Raw genomic sequence first — 20,353 nt, 5'->3', positions numbered from 1 at the left:
TTACACAGGACTTTTCTTTAAGTTTATGGAAAGAGTTTAAATTAGCCCTATTGAGATATATTTAAATATAAAATTGTGAAAAAGAATGGATAATAGCGTATTTCAGTAAGTTACAATTTAGTAAATTAAATGACTGCCTGTTATGTTGGAAAGGGGCAAGGTTCACTACATGCAAATACTCTATCACCAAACCTCACTTTGAAAGTTGGTCCCTTTGCTTTCAGAATTACTGTTGCTTTACGTTCCATTTTGCATTGCTCTATATGGGCATGGTACCCAAGCTGCAGTTTCTACTGAAATTGAATTTCTTTGCATCTATTTTAGTTTTAATATAAACTTTTAAATGTGTGAAATCTGATGTATAGTGGCTATTTACCGCACCAGATAGCGTTGACTGTTGGGAGCGTTTGCTCTCAGAAGTTCTTAGTGACAAATACACTGATAGATGCCTTCACTTGCTTTGTGATGAGTTTTTCCTCTTTAACTGTGGATTTGTACCCTCTCACAGGAACTCAGCACTGAGACATGCAACACTAGTAGCAGCTGTGTGTTAGGACCACAGATGAACTCCAACATTCTTGAAAAGAACGTACGTAGTAGGATGGTTCAGGAACGTATTTATTTTCAGAATCTTGGACAACAAATTGAAAAATCTGGACAACCAACCAACTCCGGAAATTCTGCGCTTTGATATTGTCTGTCAGAAACATTTGCAAGTTCAATGCAATCTGCATTTTTCACAAGTGTCCAGTTTGCAGCAAAGTGTATTTGGAAACAAATTTTTCCACTAGCTCTCCCTCTAGCATCTTCATAGCTCTCCAGTGAATGCTCCCGCAGTTTACTGGTTTGCCTTGGGGATGGCTTAGCTCCTCTTTGATGTAATCTAGCCAGAGATCTTTTAAAGAAAAAAAAGAAAAAGAAAATCTAGTTACGTTCTGATCTGGCTGTGTTAACACACACATGACCAGGCCTAACATAGAGGCTTTCCACATTAAAATGTTACATATGTGAATATAGTGAAGTCCAACTGTTTGATTCTTTGTACAGAGGAAGCTTTGCCTAGGGGTTATAGTCCAGACATGGAGTCCAGAGAGCTGGGTTTTCTTCCCAGCTGTGACAGAGACATGCTTAACCTATTTGCAGACCGTCTGTAAAATGGAGATACTATCCTCAAAGGGATGTTGTGTAAATGAACACGTTTACACACACTTGATTTGTACTTTTTACAAAAACTAGTGAGTTACAGATGGGTGCTTCGCCCTAGGCCAGCCAATGTCAACAAACCCACAAGCCCTGACTCACACAAGTAATCCCGCTGACTTCAGTGGGACTACCCACATGAGTATTTGTTGGAATCAGGCCCCTAGACTAAAAGTTCTATGGGGCAAATTCATTGTGCCCTGTTAAAGGCACAGCATCAGCAAACTGCACTATGCAGTTTAGCAGACATATGGGAAGGAAGATCACCCCTTCTCCTAGCTTGATGGAAACAAAGACACTGAACAAAAAAGCCTCCATACCAGAATCTGCTACTCTGAAACATACCAGAATCTGTAGAACCAAACTCTCTCAGGGCACGTTCATAGTATTCTCTCAGATTAAGCATCTTGCAGGATTCCTAAGAAAGGAAAAGTTTAAAGACCACTGATGGTATACAGAAACAAACCAAGCTGCTGCATTATTAGATACTTGAACAAAAAAGTTATGCTAATTAAATTGTTACACACACACACACACACACACACACAGCTCAGAAGTTTGAAGACTGGTTACTATATGTGACTTGGTTTTATATTACATGTTGTGGATTCACTTTAGAAGACAAATATGGAGATGACTGCAAACTAATTACATTATACTCAGACAACTACCCCTTCCTATTCAACTCCAAAGCTGTAACACATCCTAAAAAATACAATACTAAGTCAATATGTAACACTTACTTGCTCCTTCTCTATTTCGATCATTTTCCTGAAGAACTTGAGTGAAAATGGGCGACTTTCATGCAGGCTAAAATGAAAGCATTAAGAACTTTAGACTACAGATCTTCTCCAAACATATGTTAGAAAGACCAGATTTCAGATTTTTATTTTTCACCTGGTAAAGACTTTCTTTGCTTTCTTATAACCGCCATCTCTGTAGGCCCAATCAAGGTACTTCTCTTTCATGGTTACTGAGACAGCTGGGGCTGTGACAAATAAGGATCTCTGCAAGTTAAACACACAGGATCTTTGCTACAGTTACAAAGTAACTACAGAGAACTATACCAAATAATTCCTTCCGATTCCTTGTCTCCATTTTCATATACACTGGCATCAAATATCTGTCTCCTGAGAAAGAGGCTGAATTTCAAGTATTGGAAAAAAAAGAGTATCCTAAACTGTAGCTGAAAAATGGCAGATGCAGAAAACCCAATATTTTTCAATTACAAACCTCTAAAATTAAATCAGAGCTAAAATTTCTTCCTTTCCAATATTCAAGTCAGTTTAAAGAGTTAATACTTTGCATTTCCATAGCACTTCTCATCTGGAGGCTCTCAAAATGCTTTACAAACAAATTAATTCTCAAATGTCCCATAAGAAGCAAATATTTTACATTTACAAGTAGAGAAATTGAGGCAGAGAGGTGAAGTATTTTGTCCAAAGCTACTCAGGGGGGTCTCTGTTGGGATTAGAACCAAAATGTTTTTCCTCTAATTTTCTGGTACAGTATTCATACGCCTAAAGCAGGTTAGGTGTTGTGGCAAAGTACCTTGTTCTCCGCAGCAGACTCAGTCCTTTTTAGCCTTGGAGACACCGGCTTGGGCAAGGCAAATCCTTACAGGTAGCACAGGGTCCGATGATTCCTTTCCCTGATCAGTCCCTTGTGCTTGCTTTCCTTCCCTTCTGGAAAGGGAGTGCAGCCTCCCTTCTTTGAAGGGTTCGGTGTCTTGCTGCCCTTAGCCTACTGGCAGCTTCCCTGCTTCTCTCACCCCACCCCACTTCCCCCCTGGGGAGGGTTTAAAAAAAGGTCTCCAGCAGTTGGAGCCAGCTGAACTTAATTAGCTCCCTAGCAACACCTTTTCCATCTGAACCTTATTTCCCCATGGTTCTCCTCAGTGGACAGGGAGAGGCCTTTTAATCCCCTGGGACTAATTACTACCCCTCCCTTTTTTGTAGCTGTTTGTCCTGAGTTTACCACAGTGTGCAAGAGAATATTTTACAGACTGACAGTTGAAAATAGGACAAAATTGTAGGCCACACAGATGTTATAGGGGTAAATTTTTTAAAAATGACTTAGGAACCTAAGCCCCATTTTCAGAAGTGACTTATGCGTCAGAGTCTAACTGATTTAGACTACGCAGCCTGCGACAGCAGGCCTCCCAGCCCAGGCTGGCAGACTGGCTTGTGTTACTGTGCTAAAACCAGATGTGTAGATGATGTAGCTCAGGCTGGAGCTGGGGCTCTGGAGCCCACCCCTCTCCCTAAGCTTCAGAGCCACAATTTCAAAGCGCTGTCGACACAGCTATTTTTAGAGTACTAGCCCCACTGCCTTAAGCCTGTCGAGCCAAGCTGGAAAGCTCACCGTCATGGGCTGCATAAACATACCCTTAGAGCCGATGGCACTTAGTCCTCTTTAAACGTTTTCCCCAAATGCTTCAGCAGCACTGCACTCAGACTGGTGATCAAAGCCTGAGACAAGGGCTGCCTGTAGAAAACGCTTGTTAAGCATGCCCCACGTACTGTCCCAGTATCTCATGGCCATTATTGACTATCTAGTCCATTTCTCACAGTAAGAGGATTATATTTCCATCAGCCAAATACCTGGTAGAGGGCTTCTGTGTCTTCCTTGCTGCTTGCTCCTTCACCCCATTCCACCCATAGAGTCCATAACGGCAAACAGCCCTATAAAAAGAAAAGGAAGCAGTGAAAACTCAGGGCCAAGCCTTAGCTTGATCTGCATAAAAATGCAACAGTCACCAGAGAGTTTAAAAACAATTTTACACACACATTTCCAGCCAACATCCACCCATGTTCTAACATAGATGCTGTATATCTGGATGCAAAATCACCCATCAAAAGGGGCTGTCATGAACAAAGGACTAGTTCCCATGTACAAACAGCAACTACAGATTACATATGCCTCCATAATCTTCCTCCTCTCCAGGTGGAAAATGTTGCCTGGCTCAACAGCTGGTAGACATCATGCTTGGAGTGGGTACTTTTGTATCTCCAGACAGAGAAGTCCAAAAGCAGCAGAAGGGGGAAATAGATACCCTTCCTGTCTCCTCCACCTCGTGGAGTTCAGCTACAGGCACCTGGGATGGGGAGAATTCCTAGCCCGCTGATAAAAACTCTAAACTCCATCCCCTTCCCACCCCCAGCACTTTGGGGGCAGCTGCCCGGCCATGAAAAGCAGGTATGCAAGAACACATGGGTACCTCTCCAAGGCAGACACAGGGAATGCCAGTTGGCCACTAAAAGAACATGGAACCTAGCACTAGGATTCATAGTTCAAATCCTTGAATTTCAAGTTTAAAATTTTTTAAAAGTCATGATTTTGTTTGTATTTCACTGACAGACCTGAACATGGTATGTATTTTGAATGGTGAGCCCATATATATTTATTTTAAAGACTGGTTTGCGGCTTTACAATTTTAAGTAAATATAAAGCCACAGGTCAGAGAGTTCTTGCAATAGAATATTGCACAACAGATTAAAATGGTCACAGACCTTAGATTTCACCTGTCTCACAGCCTCCTCAAAACACTGGGCCACATCGCTGCTGTTCAATTTGATTAGCACGTGCAGTCTCGTGTGCCACATTTCCACCGACTGGCTAAAATGTTTGGTTGCAGCTGCAGCTACCTCTGTGGCCCTCTCAGAAAGACCAACTTCCAGTAACAGGTGAAGCTGAAACAGCAGTTGAAGTTAATCAACAAGACAGGTCCACATAGTTTATCAAGAAATTAGGCCCTGATCTGGCATTCCTGCACACCCAAAGCTCCTATTTACTTGAATGGCAATTTTGGGAGTGTAAGTAATTCAGAATCAGGGCTTCAGTCTAGTACCTGCATATATCCTTACCCACGGTTTGTATAAAGTCTCTGGCAGCAAGGTGGACTCATGGGCTCTGCTGAACACACTCAGAGTCCTTTCCAACCTCTGAAAGAGAAAGAATAGGCTTTGCTGCTGTACATGCTGGAGTCTACCGAAATCAAGCTTACGTTTTCAAGCCCGGGGCTTTCTAAGGAGCCCAAATCCCACTGAAATTCAATGGAAGATGGATGCCTACCCCTTTAGCCTCCTTTGTAAATTCCAGCTTACAAGTGGCATTAGTTCCTCAGCCTTAAGGTTCCATCCTTCTTTTAGAGACAGATGCATACAGGTACCTTGCACACTGATTGTACAAGAAACATAGCAAAGCTCTCTTGCAGTTTTAAGGGCAGAGTCAAACCATAAATAGCTAATTTAAAGAATCAAATGCAAGGGAAATAGTTAAGGCAACAGCTTTCTTAATTCAGCCAGTCTGATTTAAGCACAGCTGTGGTGAAGATTCAGCAGTCCAGGCACTAAAGTCTGTTCATCCAGATAATGAAAAAACTATATTTACCTATCAAAATAATGCTTACTTTAAGTAAGTACGATTTTGCAGTGCTGGTACAGCATATTAAGAAGTTTGTCCTCCTACAGCGCCTTTCATTCCGAGGAGCTCACAGCACTTGACCAACTTTAACCTTCCTTTGCCCTCTGGGAAGCCAGGATGTATTATAACCCAGCAGACCGGTTAACTGAGCCACAGAAAGATCAAGCAATAGGCCAAGGTCACAGAACAATCCTGGAAATACAGGAGAGCCAAGGATTCCAGGTGCCCAGTTCTGGCCACTATGTTTCTGGGAATATTAAAGATCACCATCCCTTTTGTGAATGCTGCAGTGAGACTGGACAAGAACCAGATACGGCAACATGGTCTAGAGGCTGAGACAATGAGAGTCAGGAGACCGGGGTTCTATTTCCAATTCTTCCATTGACCCTCTGTGTGATCTAGGGCAAGTCTTTCTCTGCCTCAGTTTCTTCATCTGTAGAATGGGGATGATACTTAAACGACTTTAGAAGGGAAGATTAAGATCCCTGGATTAAAACTGTTATAAATATAATGAAATTAAAAAAATTCTTTGCTGTTGGGTTATGTTCGACTCAACATTATTTTTGTATAGCTTTTGTTTATAAAAGTATCATTAAAGAAACATATACAATGTGAGTTAGCAACATTTTCTTAAAAGTTCAGGTTTTATGATTAAGGAATTTTTCCTCCCCACTACAGGAACTCAAAGAAAACCCCAAACTTCTGGTCATTTACTTGAATCAAAAATGTTTAATCAGTTTCAGGCTTTCCCACCCCATACAGAACAAGACTGATTCACATCTGGGTACATGCATGCCAATTTTCAGCTAGATGACCACATGGGAAGACTGATTTATACAGCCCTGAAGGAGGATGCCTAATAGGGAGAACAACCGATCCTTAATGACAGCTATCAGTCCAAATAACTAGCCAATTGTTCTCATATGAGCTGCATTATTTGTTTCAAATTGATGGAAATCTACCATAGTTTACAAGGATATCACGAAGACAGATTATGGAAGTCAGTGACAGCAGGAGATTTTGGTACTATGAATGCTTACCTTCCGTCTCAATTCCTCACTATTGGTTTTCCTGTTAAGTCTCTCCAGGCAAAAAGTGACATAGCATTTCCACATGGCCTCTGCAAAGTCAAAGGGACAGTTAACCACTGAACAAAACCATAGCAGAGAGCACAGACACCTGTCTTGTTGAATGAGATGTCCAGTACTACTACAATTATAAACACTATCAATGATGCATCCATAATTGTGCCAAATGAATATTTAAAATAACTTGTCTGCAATATAAACTACAGATGTTAATGCTTAGCAAATACCCTTCAATCCAATTGTAATTTTACTCTGAAGAGCATTCAGGACTCAAGTCAGTAAAGCATTTAATCACATGGTTAAGTCCATCCCCATTCACAACAGCACTTTAGCACATCCTTAACTTTGAGTGCATCCTCCAGTTCTATTGTAATCCATGGAAGCGAAGCACGTACTTAAGTGTTTTGCTGAACTGGGGCCAAAATGAGGATGAAATGTGGTTCCTGGCATGAAGGCCAAGGGCAGGACAAATGCACGGGTTGGAGATTATCCTCCAGGACCTAAAGGCACAGTAGCAATAGGCCATGGCTCCTAGTACCCAGGGAATTATAGACCAGTCAGCCTAAATTCGATACCTGGAAAGATACTAGAACAAATTATTAAACAATCAGTCTGTAAGCACCTACAGGAAAATAAGCTTATAAGGAATAGCCAGTGTGGATTTGTCAAGAACAAAAATCATGCCAAACCAACCCAGTTTCCTTCTTTGACAGAGTCACTAACTTAGTGAGTGGAGGGGGAAGCAGGAGACATGATATATCTTGATTTTAGTAAGGTTTTTGACAATCCCACGTGACATTCTCATAAGCAAATTAGGGAAATGTGGTCTAGATGAAATTACTAGAAGGTGGGTGCACAACTGATTGAAAGACTGTACTCAAAGAGTAGTTATCAATGGTTCACTGTCAAACTGGGACCGCATATCTACTGGGGTCAGTGCTGGCTCTGATACTAGTCAACATTTTCATTAATGACTTGGATAATGGAAAGAAGAGTAGGCTTATAACATCCGTGGATGACACCAAACTGGGATGGGTTGCTAGCACTTTGGAGGATGGGATTAGAATTCAAAATGACCTTGACAAATTGGGGAATTGGTCTGAAATCAACAAGATGAAATTCACTAAAGACAAGTGCACGTACTACACTTAGGAAGTAAAAATCAAATACACAACTACAAAGTGGGGAATAACTGGCTAGGTGGCAGTAATGCTGAAAAGGATCTGAGGGTTACAGTGGATCACAAATTAAATGAGCCAACAACATGATGTAGTTCTGCTGTATATTAACATGAGTGCATATGTAAGACGTGGGAGGTAACTGTCCCAATCTCATCAACACTGGTGAGGCCTCAGCTGGAGTTCTGTGTCCAGTTCTAGGCATCACACTTCAGGAAAGTTGTGGACAAAGAGAGTCCATAGGAGAACTACAAAAATGATAAAAGGTTTAGAAACCTGATCTATGAGGAACAGTTAAAAAAACTAGGCACGTTTAGTCTTGAGAAAAGATGACTGAAGAGGGACTCTAAGTCTTCAAATATGTTAAGGGCTGTTATAAAGAGGACTGTGATCAATTGTTCTCCATGTCCACTGAAGGCAGGACAAGAAGTAATGGGCTTAATCTGCAGCAAAGAAGATTTAGGTTAGATATTAGGAAAACCTTTCTAACTATAAGGGTAGTTAAGCTCTGGAACAGCCTTCCAAGGGAGGTTGTGGAATACCCATCATTGCTGGATTGTAAGACACACACTTAACAAGGATGGTCTAGGTATACTTGGTCCTGCCTCAGCACAGAGGGCTGAACTAGAGGTCCTCTTGAGGTCCCTTCCATTCTTACAATTCTATGATTCTACTACAGCCCATGTCTTCCCACGGGCCGCCACGCAGAGATACCACTATACAGAGACAAGTGGCTGGTAAATCTATAGTCATTCCCTAAATGAGCTATATAAAAAGAAACTGTTTAAACATGTCTGGGCTACTGTTGTGTTTACAAATGCAATCATGTTCAGTGTAGGCAGGAGCCAAGTACAAAGATCCATTTCACTGACATTCTGTGTATGCTGCTTAGTTACAATATATTTGAATTCTATGGGTTTCATCAGACAGATGCTTAAAACTGATTATTCTCTACCAATGGTTTCCAAACAGGGGTCTGCAGAGATCAGGCTGGTTGCAAGCTTCGGACTCTCCCCATTCACTAAATCACATTCCAAAAAAAGCTAAAAAATAAATGCTTTTCCAGTATGCTATGCCAGGTAAGCAATTGGTGCCTTTGCTACAAGGATGTTGCAGGTTTGTGAGTGTGCAGGGACATGGCCTGTAGAATTGGATATGGAAGAGGTGGCTTCCCCAAGATACTCCCTTTCTATTAAGATATGGGCCCTGGCTATAAAATAGCTTAGGAAGCCTTGCTGCACATTTTTTGCAAGTGCTAGTATACAAAAATATTGAGAAAACCAATTTTAAAATAGAAGCAGAATTTCTAACCTGTGGGGAGCGCTGTCACCGCTTCCTCAAAGACTGCACAGCACCGCTCCTCCTTCTGGGCCACCTCAGATGCTTTCATCTGTTTAGATGAACATTCTGGGGATGGCAAGGACCCCTTCTCCAGCTCCTGACGGGCCATGTAGTCCCATGTAAGAGGATCATCAGCATGCTCGGCCTGCAAGCTAACCCACACAGTCTACGATGTCATGTGTGAACTGCCATCTTGCTTCAAGCTCATTCTAGAAGAGTGGAATTATGGAGTCGCCAATTGCAATTTACTCAAAGGGGATAATTCTAAGGAATTAAACTTCATTGATAAAATGTTTCACCCTTCCATAAGAGGCAGTTAACCAAAATTTTGGCCTGTTTCTTTGCAACAGTGCTTGAACTTGACTGTCAGCTTTAGAAGCAGCTCTTTTGGAAAAAGAAATGCATTGGAAAACTTAATATACGCAATTCCAAGCAACTAAGTGAACTAGGAAGTTATACATTTCCTGAAAATTGTTATCCCGAGTGTAAAAAGTCATTCTCTGAGGACAAGAGCTTTTTATCCACATTTTGTCAGCATGCTATCAAGTGAAGCCAATTTTGCATTATATATACATACAACATCCTCCTCCAGAAAGTTGGTTTGCCTGGGGCACCAAAGTTTGTTTGTTTGACACTAAAAATTGGTCTTTTTCTTAAAAAGAAGTCTCGTTAGATTTAACATCCAACTTCCCCAGTACAGTGTGTCTGACACCAAACTGTCAACTGGCCAGAAATTAGGACCTCACTGGCAATTTTTATTTTTTTTTAAATCAACTTACTTTTCAAGAATTTCTTTTTGCAAGTCTTGTGTAAAATCAAAGAGCTTTGCAATTGAAAGCAAGGACAGGTAGAACTCAGCACCTAAGATCAAGAGAGCAAAGAAACTCAATGACAAGTAAGATACTACATTCCTCTGGTACACTGCATTTCTGTCATCTTTGCTGGTTTTCAAAGGTTTTACAGATGTTTCCAAGAAAGTAAATATAATACTGTAAAATCTATCCAGCTACTGAAAAGTAATCATTCTAATGCATATATTAGGACAGACCAGATGTTATTTATCTGTTTATTTTTCACTATCTGTTTCATGTTAGTCATTAGGGCAAGCAAGGCCATGACCCTGCAACCTATACCGTCACCGGGAGTCTTTTGGAAGAGAACGGCACTTCTTGCTTGAGCGAGGACTGCAGATTGAGTCACATCCTTTTTGATCCTGAAAATATTTCTATGTTTGGTTTTAATTGAGGTCACAGTTGAAAAAGCAGATTTACAATTCAGCATACGGGGAAGAGAGAAGGGGTTAATGAGACGTGCTTTATAATTTGTATTAACATCACTACTGTATCCAGAAGATATTTTTTGATTTTTACAAATGACTATGGGCCTGATCTTGTGTTTATGCAGATCTAGTGATTGTGAACTCAAACATAAGGGGCGTGGAAAGGCAATGGCTGCTATTTCAGGCAAAAGGCAGGTGAGCCAGAGAAGGTGCCAGCCTGAAAAAATGGCTATGAATTACCAAATAGTGCTACCCATTTAGTACCTCCATACTGCTCAGGTTTTGTGCAAGAAAGGGTGAATTGAGGACACATCACTGTGCATACAATGAAGCCAAGACTAGCCACACTAGATACCAGAGACTCACTCCAACATGGTCATTTTTCCATTAAACAAGAGGGGAGGGGAAGCATTCAATTACCTTTGATTTTCTGAACGGCATTTCTGTAGATTATTCGAGCCATTTCCCCATTAAGAACCTCCTCAGAATAACTGAACTCGCCCTAAAATGAGAGAGAACTAACTTTAGAGAATTTTGTTTCTTTTTGAATTTCCATTCTCTGCAAAGAAGATTTACAACTGGTGATGGACATTTTCCTCCACCACAACACATCTCTGTCTAGTTTATACAGACAGATTAGAATTAAATCAATCCCTACTACAAAAGAGAGGAAACCAGTTTAACTAGTCTTCATCAGAAACCGGTAGTTACTTTTAAACAGGTGGGTATATAAAACAAACAAAAATAAAAGGTCTTTACCAACAACTGTTGTGTTCCCTTAAGGAAAGTCAAATAAATATATAAACCATGTGATCTGACCATAAACCTGTAGCCAAAGGTCTGATATCCACAGGAATGTAAGTTATAATTGAACAAACAGACTGGTTCCTCCAAATGGCTATAGAGCTCAAACAGTACATTTAAAAGGTGCACTTCTAGCAGTGCAGTCAATTACAGCAGAACCTCGATTACCTGATCTAACTGGGACTTGGGCCAGATCAGATAATCAAAAATTGAGATAACCTGGAGAACGGGAAAGTGTAAAGCTGCAGCGCCATCTAGCAGCAACAGGAGTGATCACCCGCTTCTGGATCTGGGTGCGCTGGTTGTTCAGTTAATGGAGAGAGCCAAATAATGGAGGGTCAGAGAAACGGGGTTCTACTGTACTACATACTTCTAAAACCCTCTATCTTAAAGAGCATTTGCCTGTCCACAAAACAATCCATTTTAAATAACAGAACTTGCAAGTGTCCTACCAAGTCCATCTTGGCTTGTTCAAACTCTTTCTTTTCTTTTCTTTGCTTTTCAGCATGCATCAGTTCCATTCTGAAATACTGCAGGCAATAGGGAGGATAAAATGGGAGGAGAAGAGGGGGGTAAATATTTATGATGCACGTAAACAAACGTGTGGACATTTACTAAAGGAAGCCTTGTGAAGATTTGCACGTAAGAACTTCCCACCAATGTCTAGGAGTCCTATTGTGAATGACTTAAGTTTTGAAAAATAGCAACGAAGCAGCTATTTTAAAAACACAGGATTAATGCACCACAATATGAAGTTTGCTGACCTATTTTAAGCAACTATAATATAGCTTTATTTGTGATAACACTGAATTAGCAAGTGATCAGTAAAATGCTTTGCAACAACAATTACATCTTAGTAATATTTCAGTTCATCGCAGCATCTGCTATTCCATCTTTGCTGAGATGTGAGAGGGACACTGCCCATTATATATGCAGATTATGAAGTGTGCACTTTTGCAAGCGATCACTGTATAGCCCTAGATCCAATTAACAGGCGTACATACATTGAAATCAGATGACAGACCACCAGCCTTTTTCCATTTTAGAAACAGCATCTGCTAGAATAGCAATCTCGTGACCCACAATCAGCACTGACTTTGCCGAAGGCTCCAGGAACACACCCTTTAAGCCCCTCTTTGGGATGTGTTTTGTACCAGTGTTTATGGTTGCTCGTGCCCGTGAAAGTTCACTTACTGCATAAATAACTATCTAGAATAACTAGATACAATGCAGTGCCAGCTATTATAATACAAACTAAGGAGAAGTTGGCATACTCTGCACTCAGGCAAGACTCCCATTGACTTGAATGGGAGTTTCGCCAGAGGAGGGAATGCAAGCCTCCTGTGATTAAGCAACCTTGCAGTAATGTAATTACAAAGCTGCTCTTACTCTCTCTCTTCTCTGGAATTCACATTTACCAAGTAGAGACCTTCATTGACTTCTAAACTGGCTCCCTACAAAAGCCATTCCTCAAAACTCATTTTCTCAACCAGTATGCTTTGCCCATAGCTAATGATGTGAAAACCAGAACTAAGGGCCTGATTCTGTTCTCATTTAGACTGTTGTAAGTTAGCGGCAACTCAATTGAAGTCAACGGAGTTACAGCAATGTAAAACTCCTGGAGAACTAGGCTTTAAGCGAGTGCATGTGAGAGGACAGGGCAAAATAGGCTAAAGCAAATCTGATCGCAATGTGGGCTATTTATACTAAATTGGTTAAGATAAAACAACTCCCCCAGCAGACAGTTTGGATGCCAAGCTCTAACCCAGAGCAATTTTTTCCTGTAGAACTCCCAGTGTCTAGAAACAGGCATTTAAGTGTAAGTCAGAATTTCTCCTAACTATAGGTGTGAGGATTTTACTCTGATTTGTTTAAAGCCAGTCTTGCAAAACTGTCATGAAATATTACCAATTTAAGTCCAAAACCAATAATCTGCTCCCGCTTCCCAGGACAATGGGAAACTAATCTTTGCAAGACGGATCCAAGAAAACATAACTATACACAGAAGCAGAATCATAAACTCACTTCTTGATACAGTTTTGGAGACTCTGGATGAAAGCGCAATGCACGAAGGAACAAGTGCCTGGCACTTTCGGACGAGAGGCGTTCCTCCATTTCCCACTTGGCAGCCATAATCCACAATGCTACAATGGAACACACAAATGGATCTGTATCAGTCTCTGCTACAAGACTAATGGGAGAAGAGAGGCAATTCTGGAAGGTACCACCGAGAAAATACAATACATGACTTTAAACCCAAGGGGGGCGCAAGGGGGAGCTTAGTCCGTTCAAAGTGTTCCACTTCAGGGATATTTGTGTAGTTCCCTGCTCTCCTTTGGGGAAGGGCCTTCGAGGCCTGAGGACACCTACAGACACCATTTTTCCTGATCTGCTAGCACGATCCTTCCTTCAGAGCCCTCTCATTGCAGTGACATTCCCTTTAGAGGAGCAGCAAGGTGCAAAATGCAAGAGAGGGACTTTTAAGGAGTTGGACTGGGATCTCAAAGAGCAGTGGGTTGGATTGACACTAGTTTGTCACGGTAGCATATTATATTGTTCTTCTAAATGAACCAAACTGGCTGATTGAGGGGGGATTTGATAGCTGCTTTCAACTACTTGAAAGGGGGTTCCAAAGAGGATGGATCTAGGCTGTTCTCAGTGGTAGCAGATGACAGAACGAGGAGTAATGGTCTCAAGTTGCAGTGGGGGAGATTTAGGTTGGATATTAAGAAAAGCTTTTTCTCTACGAGGATGGTGAAACACTGGAATGTGTTACCTAGGGAGGTGGTGGAATCTCCTTCCTTAGAAGTTTTTACAGTCAGGCTTGACAAAGCCCTGGCTGGGATGATTTAGTTGGGGATTGGTCCTGCTTTGAGCAGGGGGTTGGACTAGATGACCTCCTGAGGTCCCTTCCAACCCTGATATTCTATGATTCTATGATTTGAATGCAAGATACTAAAAAGCACATTACTGTACCTGGCTTGTTCGGATGAATGGCTAGCATGGCAGAAAACACCTTGCTAAGCTGAATTTTTTTATTCTGTAAAGACAAGAGAACTCCTTGAGTTTTACCTGTTGTGAACATTTTAGCATTGACCTGAACAAAGATGCATTACGGAGTATTGACAGCGACAGTACAGTTGTGATGAAAAAGGCATTTCCATTCCAACCCCACTATTTTTAGTAACTTCCCTCCCCAGCAAAAGACTGCCTTTTGGGAATGGCATTCCTCATATTTGTTCAGCATTAAAGATGTTACTTCTATAAAATTACAGAAAAGTAACATTTTGAATACTCACCCATTTCTTGCAAAAAGCCACATGTGACAACCACAGCTGAACGTCATCCTAGTGGAAAGGCAAGGAGATAGGAAGAAACAACACTGCAACAATACATCTTTAGAACTGCTTGCATTTTGAGAAAAGTATAGAGCACACATTTATTATGACTGAAGTAGAGCAGTCACTCTGCTGCTTGTGGTACTCCCTTCCTTCACACCTTCCACCCACGCATGCAAACCCCCGCATCCCTTCAAGGCTGCCTCAAGGATGCCATCCCTCAATCCCCAAATACAGTCTCCTCTTTCCCCATCATCTTCCTGCACCATACAGAACTCATCAGCACAGTTCCTTCATCAGGAAGAGGTATTACTGCCAGATGACTCAAGGAAATACCCTTCACCTGAAACTACTCCAAGTTTCCAGCCCTTGCCAGACAAATCCACATGGCAATATAAAGAACTACAGCTGCTAGAGAGAAGAAAGACCTAGTAGATCATACAGTCTATCTGTTCACAGGGCAGAACATTGTCCCTCCAAGAGGCTGTGTATCAGATACTGGAGCATTATCCCCAAACTACCACCATCTGTTTGAACAAACATCCATTTAACTTTTATTTTATATTCTCCTGCATTATCACAGATACTTGTTAGCAGTTATGCTTGTATTTATTCTCTTACATCACATTGCATCAAGAGGTTGTTTAATACTGCCAGGGCCTACATAAGGAAATATACTTACTTTCCATTTTTCTGTGGCACGCTTGAAGAGGCCATGTATTCTCTGCACAATAGAATACTCAATCTCATCCTTCTTAAATGAATATCCAATGCGCTGAGGGGTGGGAAAAAATAATCGTTAATTTTCCTGCCCTGTCAAGGTTTGATTTATGCTACTTTGTATCGTAAGGAGTTCATCAACTTACTGATCTTCTTTTCTTGATCAGTTCCAACAGATTAATTTCATACTAGGGGAAGTAGAGAAAGCAATTACAAAGTAATTGAAAGAAAAAAGTTTTCAAGTCAAACCCTTTATAGCTGTTAAATAGCTAATCAGGTGGACAATAAGAATTATAGCCATGACAGAGTAGTTATCAAGTTAGAGCCAAACATTTGTCAGTTATGCAGCTATGGAAGTTGCCAGCACCCCAGTTGGACTATTTATATCAGGTGTGACATTTCAGACACTCTCAAGTTCAATTAATAAGTTAAATGCTACCACAAAATAGGTCACACTTTATTATTAATAATAAATTGCATTTCTCTAGCACCTTTAGGAGGGTGTCTTAGCTAAGTCTCAACATTTCTGAATAGAGAAGAAAGCTGACGCACAACAAAAGTAGGTGTCTTGTCCAGGGTCACATAGCAAGTCTGTGCCAGAGTCAAGAACAGAAACCAGAACACCCGATTCCCAGTCCGGTGCTTTAACCACTAGCACATGCTTCCTCATGTAATGTTAACGTTATTAAAGGACCTGACGAACACAATAACCCTTAATAAAATGTACCTGAATGTAATTGATAAAGTCTTCCTTATGGAGAGCTCTCCTCTGTATTTTGTATTCTAGAGCTGAGGCCTTCTTAATGACTGCCCTGGAGAAATGTAAGAATTCCATTTTTAGGCATTCTTTACTTATTTTTAATCCCAGAAAAACTGACATTGCTGCAGTGTACAGCACCACAGCTATTTTCTACAGGGCAGGTTTTAAGTTCAGTTTTGTTCTTGTCATTCCTTTTCCACGTGGCAAGAGTCAAATGATGACCAAACAATGAAGTGTCAAATTGTTACATGTGTTTGTGACGGAGGTAGGGTCCCCATTCTGTTCATTCTTGAATTCGTTCTCCGCCCATTGTGACGTCCTACAGTTACCGGCACTGAGCCTCTTTGGACCTTGGGTTCTTGGATTGTCTCCCATACTACTCACCGTTTCTACTAAGTTGCTCATACAGCCTCAAGTAAAACACAAGGCAGATTTCCAGTCCACACACAGCTTCTTCTGACCCAGAGAAAATTAAAATTAAGCCAAAAACCTCCCTTTTCGAACGTTAATCACCATTCTGGAAAATGACTGCCTACATCCCTTAGATTTTTTAGTTTAGTTGCTAAACTGGCGTTTACTACTCCTGCCTGACAAAAACCTGTGCTCTGCTCACCACCTCCAACAACATGTGCGTGGAGCTCTATTTCAGCCTCCATTTGCCTCTCCCATAACTGGACCCAGGTGGGTCCTCTCCCACCCTCCAATAACCTGGACTGGATTCTACCCAAGCCTCTGCCTGCTCCTCCTCACAGACCCTGATAGTACTGGCTCAGGCTCAGCCCCTTCTCCAATAATATGAGCTGTAGTCCAGCTTCTGCCTCCCACAACCAATGTCCTACACCCGTCTCCCTAATAAACTGGGCTCTGAGCTCCAGTGCAGCCCCAGTCCCCCCTCGCCTCATAACGCAGGTCCTGATTCTGGCTCAGCCCTTCATCCCAATAATCTCCATCCATCCCTCCCTCTAACAGCCTGGTCTCTGACCCCAATAACCTTGGTTCTAGTTCAGTCTCTACATCTCCCCAACAATATGGCTGTTGTCTTCAGACCCCCCAGTAGCCTCAGCTCCCACCCCATAATGCAGCTTCAAGCTCAACCTTCCTTTCCCCACAATACCTGGGCTCTGTCCCTCTAGAAGTAATCCCTTGGGCTCCAGTCCAGTCTCCGCCCTGACTCCCAGAGGCCCCATCCACTGGGCTCTAGTCTAGCCTGGGAGAAGTTCTCTAGCCTCTACGGGCAGGGGCTCAACTTGACCATTGAGCTAATCCCTTCTGGCCTTGGATTCTATGAATCTCCCTGTTCATCCCTTGCCCTCATGGGACGTGGAGAAAATAGGATTGCTTGTTATTTCTCTCAACATACTCGGAGCATTTGCAGGTTCAGACGACGACTGTAATCAAATCTCATGCTTCCCGTCTTCAGACCATGCCTGGAGGAGTCAGGAAGGATTCCCCCCCTCCCAGTGCACAATTGGTCATATGTGATTGCAAGTGGGGGTGGAGAACAGTCAACCTTCCTCTGAAGCTTCAGGGGATGGCCACAGAGGAGATGGGACAATGGACCAATGCTGCGAGGTACTACAGAGAAACCTCTAGCTTATCTACCTGGCTGCTGTGTCTTGCTCACGTGCTCAGGGTCCAACTGATGCCCAGGTTTGAGGCTAGGAAGGACGCTCCCCCCCCAGGTCAGATTGGCAGGGACCCTGGGGGGAGCGGGGACTTCCTCTGCAGCATGGGGCCTGGTGGGAACCTGGGCACCTCTTACCGGAACAACTCCCTTTCCCTGCCATTGCAGGGGGCCTTGGCTAGTTTTGTATCTCGGGGGCTAGCCCGATTAGACTGACTGGGTTCAATACAGGGGTCCTGCAGGGTATTTCCTGGCCTGAGACACACACGCTACTCACGGATCTCTCTCTCTCTCGGCCTTACACTCTATGAAACCAGCCCTCCGGACCGCCCCGGGCCCCGATCCCCTGGCCCGGCCCCTCTCACTTTATCTCTTTGCGCGTGAAGAGCCCGACCCGCTCCAGCTGCTCCAGCTCCGGGAGCCGGCCCTCGAGGCGCTGCTCGATCCTCTCCGCCATGGCGGGCGCTGCAGCGCGGGGCGAGCGGCGCTGCCGGGAGCGGGGCCGGAGCAACCAGGGCCCACGTGCGACTCGGCAGCCCCGGCGCGGCTTCCGGCCTGGGCCTCAGCCCGGGGAGCCGCCACCTTCCCCGCCTTGCGCCGGGCACGCGGCTCTGCCGCCCCCCTGCGGCTCCTGGCGCCCCTGCGGCCGGCGCCGGCTCCCGAGCCACCGGCCGCCGCGGCAGCCCCCAGGAGCCGGGCTCCGCCCCAGCCCCCGCCCAGGTCCCGCCGCGCAGGGCGGGTTTGGCTGGATGGGCTTCCAGGGGACCTTTCTCAAGCTCGTTTCCTACAGGCCCTGATCCTGCGAGTGGAATCCCAGGGACCCGGGGCTGCCCCTGGCTGTGTGTTGCCAGCTCGTGTCGGGAGTTGTTTCTAGGGGGTGGGTTTTGTAAAGCTGCCCGCTCAGGGGCCCTGTGGCTGTAGGAGACGCTCAGCTTTCGCTTAAACAAAGAATACCTGTCTAGCCCTTTCAAGGGGAAATCTGGAAAATGTGACACACACACACACACACCCCCCGCTAAGGCTAAATAAACCCCGCGAAGAGAAAATATAAAGAACCCCTAATTTTAAAAATCATGAGATTTTTTAAAGTAATCTTACGATTTTTGAAGGTCTGACTCATGCTTTTTGAACACTAGCGGATGGTAACACTGAGCTCCTTGCAGAATCAGGGTGGGTCACAATCAAGGTGTGACAAAGACCTAGAATGAGAGAGAGAAATAAACTATTCATGCAGGGAACTTAAAATACTGTGTGATTTCTTCCAACGGGTCTATAACCTCAGTTCCATGGTCAATTGTTTCTGATATAAAGAATTGGCAACCATAGGGGACATGAAATTTGTGTAGACGGTAGGGAACCGTGGTTCTAAAATGAGTGATGCCCTGGAAATCAGGAACCTTTGAGAAGATTAGGTTTGATTTTAAAAAATCATGAATGGGATTTTAAATATTTAGTACTCATATAGAGCTAGATTTTCACAGCTTTTACTCAGCTGTTTGGGGGGAGTAAAACACAGCCTTTAGTCATATCATAATGTCACTACATAAATCCATGGTACACCCATTCCTTCAATGCTCTATGCAGTTCTGGTTCCAGCATCTCAAAAAAAGATATATTAGAACTGGAAAAGGTACATAGAAGGACAACAAAAATGATCAGGATATGGAACAGATTCCGTATGAGGAGAGATTAAAAAAACTGGGACTGTTCAGTTTGGAAAAGAGATAACTGAGGGGGGATTTGACAGAGGTCTATAAAATCATGAATGGTCTGGAGAAAGTGAATAAGGAAGTGTTATTTACCTCTTCACATAACACAAGAACCAGGGGTCACCCAATGAAATTAACAGACAGCAGGTTTAAAACGAACAAAAGGATGTACTTCTTCCCACAATGCACAGTCAACCTGTGGAACTTGTTGCCAGGGGATGTTATGAAGGCCAAAATTATAACTGGCTTAAAAAAAGAATTAGATATGTTCATGGAGAATATGTCCATCAATGGCTATTAGCCGAGATGGTCAGGGAAGTGACCCTTTGCTTTGGGTGTCCCTAAGCCTCTGACTGCTGGACAGGGACAGTGTGGGAGTGTCACTCGATAATTGCCCTGTTTGGTTCATTCCCTATGAAGCATCTGGTACCAGCCACTGTCAGAAGACAGGATGCTGAGCTAGATGGACCATTGATCTGACCCCGTATGGGCATTCTTAGGTTCTTAATCCTATGCTGAGCCCTGCTCAGATCATAACTCCAGCTATGGAAAGGAGATACTCTATCTGTAAACAAGTGGGCAGGCAAGATGCAGAGAGGTGAAACAAATCAGAGGATCCCTGGCTGTATTTCCCTTCTACCGCCATACTTGCCAGCCAACATAGCTGGCTGGGTAAACAAGGAGGCAAAAAAATGTTCCACAAAATGGGATAAACTTCTGCAGAGGAATTGTAACTCTCTGAGTCACAGTTCAGTCCCTGGTCTGTTCTTGTAGCGGTGTAGCTATCTGCTGCCCCTTACTTAGAGCAGATATTGGACAGTTACAGTTTAACCCATAGAATTTTTCATCCAAGGGTGAACGTGATTTGCAAAGCAGGGAGGATTTAG

The 20,353-nt window shown here is 43.0% G+C and overlaps 1 protein-coding gene across 1 annotated transcript; it reads right to left on the bottom strand.

Moving 5' to 3' along the window:
- Positions 1-600: 600 nt before the first annotated feature.
- UTP6 (UTP6 small subunit processome component) lies at positions 601-18,371 on the bottom strand. Its single transcript, XM_084647061.1, has 19 exons — positions 18,123-18,371; positions 16,101-16,185; positions 15,520-15,561; positions 15,336-15,428; positions 14,615-14,662; positions 14,292-14,355; positions 13,341-13,459; positions 11,768-11,845; positions 10,932-11,013; positions 10,012-10,093; positions 9,203-9,384; positions 6,666-6,745; positions 5,067-5,144; positions 4,713-4,892; positions 3,804-3,884; positions 2,098-2,207; positions 1,944-2,010; positions 1,546-1,618; positions 601-895 (listed from the first exon to the last, which is right to left on the bottom strand). Exons 1-19 carry the CDS (start codon positions 18,212-18,214, stop codon positions 738-740), a joined length of 1,794 nt encoding a protein of 597 aa, XP_084503187.1. The 5' UTR covers positions 18,215-18,371; the 3' UTR covers positions 601-737.
- Positions 18,372-20,353: the final 1,982 nt, after the last annotated feature.

Source organism: Lepidochelys olivacea (genome assembly GCF_965140295.1).
Source record: "Lepidochelys olivacea isolate rLepOli2 genome assembly, chromosome: 14".
In the NCBI taxonomy this organism is placed as follows: Eukaryota; Metazoa; Chordata; order Testudines; family Cheloniidae; genus Lepidochelys; species Lepidochelys olivacea.
This window is presented reverse-complemented; position numbering and strand designations above follow the sequence as displayed.